At 47.9% G+C, this 14,263-nt stretch overlaps 1 protein-coding gene across 3 annotated transcripts in view; it reads left to right on the top strand.

Moving 5' to 3' along the window:
* LOC129716192 (protein GOLM2-like) overlaps window positions 1-14,263 on the top strand; it is a 55,687-nt gene that overhangs the window by 24,981 nt on the left and 16,443 nt on the right. The window contains exons 1-2 of one of the 3 annotated variants that reach the window (XM_055666064.1): window positions 5,864-5,977; window positions 7,170-7,518. In XM_055666064.1, the coding sequence (XP_055522039.1) occupies window positions 7,216-7,518 (303 nt within the window). In that variant the 5' untranslated portion in view covers window positions 5,864-5,977; window positions 7,170-7,215. The other 2 variants (XM_055666061.1, XM_055666062.1) reach the window with 2 other exon arrangements.

Here is a 14,263-nt window from a genome sequence, read left to right as displayed (position 1 = left end):
GATCTTTAGCTTAGTTTTAGTTTAGAGATACAGCACGGAAACATGCCATGTAGCCCTCTGAGTCCGCGCCGACTAATCCTATAAACTCCAGCGAGTACAGGGCTCGATAGGCCAAGTCACTTATCAGTGCTCCTATCACTTATAGAAACATAGAAAATAGGTGCAGGAGTAGGCCATTCGGCCCTTCGAGCCTGCACCGCCATTCAATATGATCATGGCTGATCATCCAACTCAGTATCCCATCCCTGCCTTCTCTCCATACCCCCTGATCCCTATCGCCACAAAGGCCACATCTAACTCCCTCTTAAATATAGCCAATGAACTGTGTGGCCTCAACTACCTTCTGTGGCAGAGAGTTCCAGAGATTCTCCACTCTCTGTGTGAAAAATGTTTTCCTCATCTCGGTCCTAAAGGATTTCCCCCTTATCCTTAAACTGACCTGATGGCCCGAAAAGACAGTGGCTAGTGGAATCAAGGGATATGGGGAGAAGGCAGGCACGGGGCACCTATTTAGAAGATTGAGAGGGGATCTTATAGAAACTTACAAAATTCTTAAGGGGGTTGGACAGGCTAGATGCAGGAAGATTGTTCCCGATGTTGGGGAAGTCCAGGACAAGGGGGTCACAGCTTAAGGATAAGGGGGAAATCCTTTAAAACCGAGATGAGAAGAACTTTTTTCACACAGAGAGTGGTGAATCTCTGGAACTCTCTGCCGCAGAGGGTAGTCGAGGCCACAGTTCATTGGCTATATTTAAGAGGGAGTTAGATGTGGCCCTTGTGGCTAAGGGGATCAGGGGGTATGGAGAGAAGGCAGGTACGGGATACTGAGTTGGATGATCAGCCATGATCATATTGAATGGCGGTGCAGGCTCGAAGGGCCGAATGGCCTACTCCTGCACCTATTTTCTATGTTTCTATGTTTCTATAAGTGATAGGAGCACTGATAAGTGACTTGGCCTATCGAGCCCTGTACTCGCTGGAGTTTAAAGGATTGGTCGGCACGGACTCAGAGGGCCACATGGCATGTTTCCGTGCTGTATCTCTAAACTAAAACTAAGCTAAAGATCGTGACAGTGCCGTTTGCAGAGTTAACTGGAAGTTAGATATTGGTACAGTGATTTGCATTGACAGATGCTTGTATACTAGAGTGATCTTACATATGGAAATAGGTCTGTACATATTTGAAAACACTAGAGAATGTTTGCACAGCGAGCATGTCCACCTCTGCCAGGAATATTGGCTTAGAGAGAACGTTTTACACAACAAGGAAGTGTAAGTCATTCCGCTGCTCTAGGTGTCGGCTGCTCTACATCGGTGAGACCAAGCGCAGGCTCGGCGATCCATTCGCCCAACGCCTCCGCTCAGTCCGCAATAACCAACCTGATCTCCCGGTGGCTCAGCACTTCAACTCCCCCTCCCATTCCCAATCCCAACCCGACCTGTCTGTCCTGGGCCTCCTCCATGGCCAGAGTGAGCCCCACCGTAAATTGGAGGAGCAGCACCTCATATTTCGCTTGGGCAGTCTGCACCCCAGCGGTATGAACATTGACTTCTCCAATTTCAGGTAGTCCCTTACTGTCTCCCTCTTTCCCCTCCCCTTCCCAGCTCTCCCACTGTTTCCGCCTCCTCCTTTCTTCTCGAAGGGCCGAATGGCCTACTCCACCTATTTTCTATGTTTCTATGTTTCTATGTACTGATAGGGGACGATCAGCCATGATCACAATGAATGGTGGTGCTGGCTCGAAGGGCCGAATGGCCTCCTCCTGCACCTATTTTCTATGTTTCTATGTTTCTATGTACTGATAGGGGATGATCAGCCATGATCACAATGAATGGTGGTGCTGGCTCGAAGGGCCGAATGGCCTCCTCCTGCACCAATTTTCTATGTTTCTATGCTTATCCGGAGGGCACTGTAACCTTGGGAGAGAGAAAAATGTCCGGTACTGACACGTTTCAACCCTGGCCCATGTCAGAGTGTGTCGAGTACCATTAACGGATCGATGCGGTGAAGGACTGGACAACCTTGGAATCCCATCCGCTTCCCTCCCCCTTCCCCGTCCCTTTTGGAAAGAGGATCCCCTGGTTAGCAAACTGCCGGAAGGGACAGGCTTGACGCTGATGGAGGATGACAGTGACCGCTCACAGTGGAAGGGTCAAAGCCGCTCCCTCGTTCCGCACGGCTGCCCTGTCAATGCCTTCAGCCAGCTCGGGGCAGCAATCTGCCCGTCAGGCCAATGAGCCTGTTTGCTATCCCCCATCCACCCTTTCCCAAGGTCGGGCGGAGGAGAATCCTTTGAAGGAATCGGAATCGGAATCAGAATTCAGAATCACACTTTATTGGCAAAGTATGTTCACAGGCCCCGCGATCAGAGTTCCTCACGAGCTGTAGCTGCTAGTGCAACCCCTTCAGCCCAACCCTGAGTTACCTCTCACCCATACGCTCCTGCCCGGTCCCTCAGGTCAGCTGGTCAGCTGCTCCTGGAGGTACCGAGGTCTAGTCGGAGGCTCAGAGGGGATAGAGCCTTCTCTGTTGCTGCTCCGGCACTCTGGAACACCCTGCCGTTGCACATCAGACAGGCCCCCTCACTGTCCATCTTCAAATCCAGTGTTAAAACGCATTTGTACTCCCTGGCTTTTGACCATGCTTGAGGCTTTGCTTCCGTTTTTGGTGTTTTTGATGTTTCTTTATTTTACATGTCTTTTCCTACTATTTCTTTTGATTGTTATTTTTGGTGTGTATCATCCCCAATCAGTACCCCGTTCCTGCTTTCTCCCCTGACTCCGCTATTTTTAAGAGCCCTATCTAGCTCTCTCTTGAAAGCATCCAGAGAACCGGCCTCCTCCACCGCCTTCTGAGGCAGAGAATTCCACAGACTCACCACTCTCTGTGAGAAAAAGTGTTTCCTCGTCTCCGTTCTAAATGGCCGACCCCTTATTCTTAAACTGTGTGTGTGTGTGTGTGTGTGTGGCCCCTGGTTCTGGACTCCCCCAACATCGGGAACCTGTTTCCTGCCTCTAGCGTGTCCAAACCCTTAACAATCTTTGTCCTTCAAGCCCTTAACAAAACTTTTTTTTTTAAAGAGTCATGTTATTGAAAGAGCCTGGTTTATGTAGTTGAGGCCACAGTTCATTGGCTATATTTAAGAGGGAGTTAGATGTGGCCCTTGTGGCTAAAGGGATCAGGGGGTATGGAGAGAAGGCAGGTACAGGATACTGAGTTGGATTTACACATTTGTACTCCCTGGCTTTTGACCATGCCTGAGGCTTTGCTTCTGTTTTTGGTGTTTTTTGATGTTTCTTTATTTTACATGTCTTTTCCTACTATTTCTTTTGATTGTTATTTTTGGTGTGTATTAACTTTTTTGTCAATGATTAGTGATGTACAGCACTTTGTTGCAGCTATGTTTGTTTTTAAAGAGCTCTATAAATAAAATTATTATTATTATTATTATTATAAGGTCATTAGGCCATGAGGAATAGAGGAGTAGAAGGAGTAGAATTAGGCCATTCGGCCCATCAAGTCTACCCCACCGTTCTCTATGTAAATAAAATTTGCCCCGCACATCTCCTTTAAACATCTCCTTTGCCATAGAGGGAGTGCAGAGAAGGTTCACCAGACTGATTCCTGGGATGTCAGGACTGTCTTATGAAGAAAGACTGGATAGACTTGGTTTATACTCTCTAGAATTTAGGAGATTGAGAGGGGATCTTATAGAAACTTACAAAATTCTCAAGGGGTTGGACAGGCTAGATGCAGGAAGATTGTTCCCGATGTTGGGGAAGTCCAGGACAAGGGGTCACAGCTTAAGGATAAAGGGGAAATCCTTTAGAACCGAGATGAGGAGCACTTTTTTCACACAGAGAGTGGTGAATCTCTGGAACTCTCTGCCACAGTTGAGGGTAGTTGAGGCCAGTTCATTGGCTATATTTAAGAGGGAGTTAGATGTGGCCCTTGTGGCCAAGGGGATCAGAGGGTATGGAGAGAAGGCAGGTACGGGATACTGAGTTGGATGATCAGCCATGATCATATTAAATGGCGGTGCAGGCTCGAAGGGCCGAATGGCCTACTCCTGCACCTAATTTCTATGTTTCTATGTTTTCTATGAAGTACTACTGATCTACAGCAGGTGGAGCTATAGCATGCGGGGTTAAAGAACCTGCCTGGTGTATCAGGCCCTAACCTAGGACTTTGGTTCAAAATGCTGGCAATTCCTTACCTGCGGGGGCTTAGCTGCCCGACCCGCTGAGTTCCGTCAACATCCTGCTTCTATTTGCTCTCGATCCCAGCAATTTTAATTTAGAATCAGAATCACACTTTATTCGCCAAGTATAGAAACATAGAAACAAAGAAACAGAAAAAAGGTGCAGGAGTAGAGGCCATTCGGCCCTTCGAGCCTACACCGCCATTCAATATAACCATATAACCATATAACAATTACAGCACGGAAACAGGCCATCTCGACCCTTCTAGTCCGTGCCGAACACATATTCTCCCCTAGTCCCATATACATAGAAACATAGAAATTAGGTGCAGGAGTAGAGGCCATACGGCCCTTCGAGCCTGCACCGCCATTTAATATGATCATGGCTGATCATCCAACTCAGTATCCCGTACCTGCCTTCTCTCCATACCCTCTGATCCCCTTGGCCACAAGGGCCACATCTAACTCCCTCTTAAATATAGCCAATGAACTGTGGCCTCAACTACCCTCTGTGGCAGAGAGTTCCAGAGATTCACCACTCTCTGTGTGAAAAAAGTTCTCCTCGTCTCGGTTTTAAAGGATTTCCCCCTTATCCTTAAGCTGTGACCCCTTGTCCTGGAATATAATACAATTACAATTATGATAACCATATAACAATTATGATCATGGCTGATCATCCAACTCAGTATCCTGTACCTGCCTTCGCTCCATACCCCCTGATTCCTTTAGCCACAAGGGCCACATCTAACTCCCTCTTAAGTTTCCCCCGATCCCCCGGAGAGGTTGGGCATGCTTGCACTTCTTGGAGTGCAGAAGGTGGTATTATAGGCAATAGACAATAGGTGCAGGAGTAGAGGCCGTTCGGCCCTTCGAGCCAGCACCGCCAATCAATGTGATCATGGCTGATCATCCCCAATCAGTACCTCCCCCTGTTCCTGCCTTCTCACCACATCCCCTGACTCCTCTATCTTTAAGAGCCCTACCTAACTCTCCCTTGAAAGCATCCACAGAATTTCCCTCCACTGCCCTCTGAGGCAGAGAATTCCACAGACTCACAACTCTCTGGGTGAAAACTTTTTTCCTCATCTCCGTTCGAAGTGGCCTACCCCTAATTCTTAATCTGTGGCCGGACAAAAATGCTGGAGAAACTCAGCTGGTGAGGCAGCATCTATGGAGCGAAGGAAATAGGCAACGTTTCGGGCTGAAACCAGACCTTCTCCATTTTTAAACTGTGGCCCCTTAACATCAGGAACATGTTTCCTGCCTCTAGTGTGTCCAATCCCTAAATAATCTTATATGTTTCAATAAGATCCCCTCTCATCCTTAGGAACGTGAGAGGCAAATAATTCCACACAGAAGGCGGTGTGTATATGGAAAGAGTTACCCCAGCTAAACCATGATCTATTCTCCTTTTCCTTGAACATCTTCCCCTTTGATCTCCTTTTCACACCTTACCCTTCCATATCTCTATGTCTCCCTCTCCCCTGACTCAGTCTGAAGAAAGGTCTCGACCAGAAACGTCACCCATTCCTTCTCTCCAGAGATGCTGCCGTCACCCGCTGAGTTTCTCCAGCATTTTTGTCTACCTTCGATTTTCCAGCATCTGCAGTTCCTTCTTAAACACCTGCAGTTTGGTTGCTTCACAGAACGCCACAAAATGCTGGAGTAACTGGGCGGGGAAGAATTTTTTTTTTTTTTTAAGTCTTGACACAGGAAGAAAACGCCTCAACCTGATAAACAACAGCAGTTTGCCAACCACACCCTTGCAGTGGCAGGTTAGTGATAAAGAAACGCATTCTTTCAGCTACCACGCGAAACAGGTTGAGCAGTGGAAAGAGAAAGCTGAAAAGGGGTTAGTTGTTTACAGCCTTTAAGAAGGAGAGGAGCTGCGCTGTAACTGAAGTTTACGTGGCCGAAATCTACTCAGGTGAGATCTACTAGGGTGACACCTACTAGGTAGAAATCTCGTAGGTAAAAATCTCAGGTTGAAATCTACTAGGGTGACATCTACAAGGCTGAAATCTAGGTAGAAATCTACAAGGGTGAAATATACTAGGGTGAAATATACTAGGGTGAAATCTACTGTTTGAAATCTAGGTTGAAATCTACAAGGGTGAAATATACTAGGTAAAAATCTACAAGGGTGAAATATACTAGGTAGAAATCTACAAGGGTGAAATATACTAGGTAGAAATCTACAAGGGTGAAATATACTAGGTAGAAATCTACAAGGGTGAAATATACTAGGTAGAAATCTTGGTGAAATCTACAAGGGTGAAATCTACCAGGGTGAACTCTACTTGTTTGAAATCTAGGGTGAAATCCACAAGGGTCAAATATACTAGGTAGAAATCTCAGGGTGAAATCTACAAGGGTTGAAATCTACAAAGGTGAAATCTACTTGTTTGAAATCTAGGGTGAAATCTACCAGGGTGAAATCTACGTGTTTGAAATCTAGGGTGAAATCTACCAGGGTGAACTCTACTTGTTTGAAATCTAGGGTGAACTCTACCAGGGTGAAATCTAAGGTGAAATCTACCAGGGTGAAATCTACGTGTTTGAAATCTAGGGTGAAATCTACCGGGGTGAAATCTACAAGGGTGAAATCTACAAGGGTGAAATTTACTTGTTTGAAATATTGGGCGAAATCTACTGGGGTGAAACTTACAAGGGTTGAAATCTACTTGTTTGAAAGCTACATGGGTGAAATCTACCAGGGTGAAGTCTACATGGGTTGAAATCTAGGGTGAAATCTACTTGTTTGAAATCTAGGGTGAAATCTACTTGTTTGAAATCTAGGGTGAAATCTACTTGTTTGAAATCTAGGGTGAAATCTACTTGTTTGAAATCTAGGGTGAAATCTACCAGGGTGAAATCTAGGGTGAAATCTACTTGTTTTAAATCTAGGGTGAAATCTACTAGGGTGAAACTTACAAGGGTTAAATCTACTTGTTTGAAATTTACTAGGTTGACATTACGAGGAGAGAGGAGGCCACACACACACACACACAACATGGCAGGCAAGAGTCCAGCGTTCATTGTGATGGGGCTGGTGGTGCTGGTCGCCGCGATGTCTCTGTATGTGTGGACCGTGATGTCGGAGAACTCGCTGCTGCGGCTGGAGAGTGACCGGGCCAGGGACGAGAGCGGGCAGCTGAGGAGGGCGAGAGACCAGCTCCAGAAGCAGCTGGGCGAGTCCACCATGATCCTCAACGACAAGAAGCACTACATCAGCGAGATCGACGACAAATTCCTCAAGACCAGCGGGGCGCTGGAGAAAAAAGTCGCCGAGGCGCGGCAGTGTCAGGAGGAGAAGGTGAGTCGGGGCGAGAAAGGTGGGGAGGTGTTTAAATCCCAAGCGATGCAGTGCCCGGGGTATCGATAGGATCGATTAGTAACACTTCCGACCCTGTCTCTCTGCCCTCCATCTCTCATCCCCCACTCTCTCCCCTGTCTCTCCCCTGTCTCTCTCCCCTGTCTCTACCACGCTCCCCTCTGAAGGTCGGGACGAGAAAATGTGGGCGTTTGATCGATTAATAACTAATAACACCCCCGTCTATCTCTCGACTCTCCCCCTCCCCGCTGAAGGTAGGAGGTAGGTCGGGACGTGAAGGTGGGGAGGCGTTCAGATGGCAAGCGATGCAGTGCCCGTGGTTTCAATAGGATCGATTAATAACACTCACCCTCTCTCTCCCACCCTCTCTCTCCCCCCACTGTCTCTCTCCCCACGTCTTCCTTTCTCCCCACTGCCTCTCTCTCCCTCTCCCCCACTCTCTCTCAGATTCAGATTCAATTTTAATTGTCATTGTCAGTGTACAGTACAGAGACAACGAAATGCTCTCTCTCCCTCTCCCTCTCGCCCTCTCTCTCCCCCCCCCCCTGTCTCTCTCTCTCCCCACGTCTTCCTTTCTCCCCACTGCCTCTCTCTCTCTCTCCCCCACTCTCTCTCCCCCTTGTCTCTCCCCCCCCCCCCCCTGTTTCTCTCCTCTCCCCCTCTGTCTATATTTAAGAGGGAGTTAGATGTGGCCCTTGTGGCTAAAGGGATCAGGGGGTGTGGAGAGAAGGCAGGTACAGGATACTGAGTTGGATGATCAGCCGTGATGAGACCCACACCTTGCTTGGTGAGACCACACACCTGGAGTATTGCGTACAGTTTTGGTCTCCTAATCTGAGGAAAGACATTCTTGCCATAGAGGGAGTACAGAGAAGGTTCACCCAGACTGATTTGCATGGCGGTGCAGGCTCGAAGGACCGAATGGCCTCTACTACTGCACCTATTTTCTATGTATCTCTCTCCCCTGTCTCTCTCTCCTCCTGTCTCTACCCCCCCCCCCCCCCCCCCCCCGGTCTCCCTCCTCTCTCGCCCATCTCTCTCCTTCCCCGTCTCCCTTTCTCCCCTCTCTCTCTCTCTCCTCTCTGCCTCTCTCTCTCCCCCCCCCCCCCCGTCTCTCTCTATCCCCCTCTTCTCTCCTCTTATTTCTCTCCCCTCCTGTCTCCCCCCCCCCCTCATCTCTCTCTCTCTCACCCTCACCCTCGTCTCTCTCTCTCTCTCCCCCCCTCCCTCTTGGAAACGATTGGGGGTGTGTAAACATTGCATCTTGGTGGGACCAGTCTGTTGCTGAAGGTGCCCCTCAGGCTGACCAGTGTGTCACGGAGGGGGTGTGAGCTGTATTGTCCATACCTGCCTTCTCTCCATACCCCCTGATCCCTTTAGCCACAAGGGCCACATCTAACTCCCTCTTAAATATAGCCAATGAACTGTGGCCTCAACTACCTTCTGTGGCAGAGAATTCCACAGATTCACCACTCTCTCTGTGAAAAATGTTTTTCTCATCTCGGTCCTAAAAGATTTCCCCCTTATCCTTAAACTGTGTGACCCCTTGTTCTGGACTTCCCCAACATCGGGAACAATCTTCCTGCATCTAGCTTGTCCAACCCCTTAAGAATTTTGTAAGTTTCTATAAGATCCCCCTCAATCTTCAAAATTCTAGCGAGTACAAGCCGAGTCTATCCAGTCTTTCTTCATATGAAAGTCCTGACATCCCAGGAATCACTCTGGTGAACCTTCTCTGTACTTCCTCTATGGCAAGAATGTCTTTCCTCAGATTAGGAGACCAAAACTGTACGCAATACTCCAGGTGTGGTCTCACCAAGACACTGTACAACTACAGCAGTAGAACCTCCCTGCTCAGACGCAAGGATCCACTCTCTTTGTGTGAGGAAATCATGAGAGGAATAGATCGGGTAGACGCACGGAGTCTCGTGCCCAGAGCAGGGGAATCGAGGACCAGAGGGCATAGGTTCAAGGTGAAGGGGGAAAGATTTTACGGGAATCTGATGAGGTAACTTTTCCACACAAAGGGTGGTGGGTGCATGGAACGGGCTGCCGGAGGAGGTGGTTGAGTCTGGAACTATGGCAACATACAAGAACTAGTTGTAGACCAAAATGCTGGAGAAACTCGGCGGGTGAGGCAGCATCTACGGAGCAAAGGAACGGGTGATGTTTCGGGTCGAGACCCATCCTATAGGAGCAGAGAGGTTCTACTGCAGTTGTACAGGGTCTTGGTGAGACCACACCTGGAGTATAGGAGCAGGGAGGTTCTACTGCAGTTGTACAGGGTCTTGGTGAGACCACACCTGGAGTATAGGAGCAGGGAGGTTCTACTGCAGTTGTACAGGGTCTTGGTGAGACCACACCTGGAGTATTGCGTACAGTTTTGGTCTCCAAATCTGAGGAAGAACATTATTGCCATAGAGGGAGTGCAGAGACGGTTCACCAGACTGATTCCTGGGATGTCAGGACTGTCTTATGAAGAAAGACTGGATAGACTTGGTTTATACTCTCTAGAATTTAGAAGATTGAGAGGGGATCTTATAGAAACTTACAAAATTCTCAAGGGGTTGGACAGGCTAGATGCAGGAAGATTGTTCCCGATGTTGGGGAAGTCCAGGACAAGGGGTCACAGCTTAAGGATAAGGGGGAAATCCTTTAAAACCGAGATGAGAAGAACTTTTTTCACACAGAGAGTGGTGAATCTCTGGAACTCTCTGCCACAGAGGGTAGTTGAGGCCACAGTTCATTGGCTATATTTAAGAGGGAGTTAGATGTGGCCCTTGTGGCTAAGGGGATCAGGGGGTATGGAGAGAAGGCAGGTACGGGATACTGAGTTGGATGATCAGCCATGATCATATTGAATGGCGGTGCAGGCTCGAAGGGCCAAATGGCCTCTACTCCTGCACCTAATTTCTATGTTTCTATGTTTCCTCCAATTAACCTACAAACCTGCATGTCTTTGGGGCTTTGGGAGGAAACCGGAGCACCCGGAGTATAAACCCACGCGGGTCAGGGGGAGAGAACGTTCAGGCGGCACTCGTAGTCGGGATCGATCCCGGGTCTCCGGCGCTGTGAGGCAGCGACTATACCGCTGCGCGCACCGTGCCTGTCAAGCGATGGGCCGAAGGACCTGTTCCCATGCTGTATCTCAAAAGTAAACTAAACTAAACGGAGCTGAGCTCAACTGAACTCAACTACAGAGAGTTGACAAAAATACTACAGAAACTCAGCGGGCGAGGCAACATCTACGGAGCGAAGGAATAGGTGACGTTTCGGGTCGAAAAGAAGGGGCTGGTGCAGGGTGGCGCAGCGGTAGAGTTGCTGCCTCACAGCGCCAGGGACCCAGGTTCGATCCTGACTACGGGTGCTGTCTGTAAGTGTTTGTACCCCACTACAAACAGCTGGGCAGTTTACAACCCAGTGGTATGAACATTGACTTCTACAATTTCAGGTAGTCCCTGCTTTCTCCCTCCTTCCCCTCCCCTTCCCAGCTCTCCCGCAGCCCACTGTCTCCGCCTCTTCCTTTCTTCTTCCCCCCCCCCCCACCGCCACATCAGTCTGAAGAAGGGTCTCGACCTGAAACGTCACCTATTCCTTCGCTCCATAGATGCTGCCTCATCCTGCTGAGTTTCTCCAGCAATTTTCATCATCTGCAGTTCTTTCTTAAACTACAGAGAGAGACAAAGTTGTAGAGACAGCTAAATCTAAGGGAGAGCCGCGTCGGGAATAAGGTACTGGCAGTCTAGTGAGAGCAATGTAGAACTATTGACTATGTAGGAGGTATCTAGCCCATGTTGCAACAAGCTAAAGGGCCTGTCCTTTGTGTTAAGTTTCACAACTTAATTCAAAACCTCTGCTGACTTTAAAGGACCTAAAAAATATCGTAGTAATCTACGAACTTCCACGACAATGTTTGCAAACTCCAACGAGTGCATCTACGAATTCCCACGACTATTTCGATGCCCTCCTTACGAGTAAAAAGTAGCAATTTCTTTCATCCCGACCATTTTTTTTACTGGTGGACATTTTATTATTGGGCTGGAAAAAACGTCCCGATGCCACGAGAACCTACGGCTGGCAGAACGAGCCGCTCTACGACATCCCTACGGACTCGTTACGAACATTCTGCGAGTTTGAACACTCGGGGGAATTCGTGAAAGTGGGACAGGCCCTTTAGAATGTGCTGCTTGCATAAATCTGCATCCTATTTCCCTGTGGGTTATAAATCATTTGGTGATCAGCCAGGCGGTGAATAATTGTTTTGTGTTTGTGTCCTTGGCCCTCCTTGCCAAGCAGCCAGTTCAAACTATCAGCTATTCAATGAGCAGGAAGAAAAAATCATTTATTTCTACCAGTCGTTCTCTCCATCTGTAAGACGAGTGGTTCAATGGCGTAACGGGTAGAGTTGCTGCCTCACGGCGCCGGAGACCCGGGTTCGATCCCGACTACGGGAGCTTGTCTGCGCGTAGTATTTACACACAGAGTGGTGAATCTGTGGAACTCTCTGCCACAGAAGGTAGTTGAGGCCACACAGTTCATTGGCTATATTTAAGAGGGAGTTAGATGTGGCCCTTGTGGCTAAAGGGATCAGGGGGTATGGAGAGAAGGCAGGGATGGGATACTGAGTTGGATGATCATATCGAATGACGGTGCAGGCTCGAAGGGCCGAATGGCCTACTCCTGCACCTATAGAAACATAGAAACTAGGTGCAGGAGTAGGCCATTCGCCCCTTCGAGCCTGCACCATTCGCCATTCAATATGATCATGGCTGATCATCCAACTCAGTATCCCGTACCCTATAGCGAGCAAGATAGTCCACTCGACGAAAAAGACGTAGTACGGTCGTGGGGTAATTTTCGGCCCCATTTCCGTAACCGGCTTCCGTCTCCGCACCAAAGATCCCGTCGATCTCCGCAAAGATACGAGTGCGGAGACGGAAGCCGGTGGCGGAAACATCCTGGTAAAAATAAAAGTTCTTTGGTAAAAATCTTCTCATTTTCAGAATTATAATTTATTAACACAAACTGTTCCCCTGCAACGTTGATCACACTGCGGGTCGGGTCGGGTCGGGTCGGGTTACTGAAATGGATGAAAAAAAGGCCCACGTTCCACCCCGTTGCGTACTACACGTCAGCCCATTGCATCTAGCAGGAGTGGTCTATCTTGCTCCGCTGTAGGACCTTTGCTTCAGACAGCTTTGATGCTGGTACGGGCAGGGGAGGGACAGAGAGAGAGGGTTACTTGAAGTTAGAGAAATTAGTATTCATACCACTGGGTTTTTAAGGTGTGAGATAGAAGAACCTGAAAAACAAGAAACTGAAAGAGGTTTGGGGAATATAAGAGTCTCTCATGAGGGAATTAAATTTCCCTTTGAGATCAACTGTGTTGACACTGTTGCACTGTACACCCTGCACTCCCTCTATGGCAATAATGTCCTTCCTCAGATTTGGAGACCAAAACTGTACGCAATAAGAGTTTAGAAGGATGAGAGCAAAGATCCTATAGCAGAGCAAGATAGGCTCCTCCTGCTAAATGCAATGGGCTGATGTGTACTACGCTATGGAGGGGATACTGGGCATTTTTCCCCACCCATTTTAGTAACCTGAGCCTACCTGACCCGACCCGACCTGCAGTGTAATCAATGTTGCGGGGCAAAAGTTTGTGTGGGTTAGATTCATAAATCTGTCAGTTCAAACTTCTTGTCAAGAATAAAATTTGACTCTGGTAATTGTCTTTTTTAATGTTTTTTAAATCATTTCTTTTTAAAATGGCTCACAAACAGTGTTTGAGTTGATTTTGTAGTAACCGGAACTGACCCGACTCGACTCACAGGGTAATTGACATTGCGGGGGAACTTTTTGTGTGTGATATAGGGTTAGATTCATAATTCTGTTAATTCTTGTTAAAGAATAAACTGTTTATAAACACACATACATGAAAATTATATAAATGTATATAATCATATAACACACACAATTATATTTCTTCTGATCCAATAATGAACTTTATTTCAGACTAGATGTAGTATGCAATGGGCCTTTTTTTCATCCATTTTAGTAACCCGACCCGACTCGCAGTGTAATCAACGTTGCGGGGGAACAGTATGTGTTAATAAATTAAAATTCTAGATGGGGAGGGGGGGGGGGGGGGAAAGAAAAAACAAGCAGAACAAAAGAAAAAAGAAAAAAGATTTTTCCCCGAATAACATTTATTTTTAACCAGGATGTTTCCGTAACCGGCTTCCGTCTCCGCACTAGTATCTTTGCTCCGCTACGGGATCTTTGGTGCAGAGACGGAAGCCGGTTACGGAAATGGGGCCGAAAATGACCCAAGACCGTACTACGTCTTTTTCCTCCAGTGGACTATCTTGCTCGCTGTAGGATCTTTGGTGACTAGGACCCGGGTTCGATCCCGACTACGGGCGCTTGTCTGCTCGGAGTTTGTACATTCTCCCCATGGGTTTCCTCCGAGATCTTCCGCTACCTTCCACACTCCACTTCGGCCCACCGAGTCCGTGCCAAACCAGCGATCCCCACACACTAACACCACCCTACACACACTAACCATATAACCATATAACAATTACAGCACGGAAACAGGCCATCTCGGCGCTACAAGTCCGTGCCGAACAGATTTTTTTTCCCCTTAGTCCCACCTGCCTGCACTCATACCATAACCCTCCTTTCCCTTCTCATCCATATGCCTATCCAATTTATTTTTAAATGA

Source organism: Leucoraja erinacea, unplaced genomic scaffold (assembly GCF_028641065.1).
Source record: "Leucoraja erinacea ecotype New England unplaced genomic scaffold, Leri_hhj_1 Leri_183S, whole genome shotgun sequence".
NCBI classification, from domain to species: domain Eukaryota; kingdom Metazoa; phylum Chordata; class Chondrichthyes; order Rajiformes; family Rajidae; genus Leucoraja; species Leucoraja erinaceus.
This window is presented reverse-complemented; position numbering and strand designations above follow the sequence as displayed.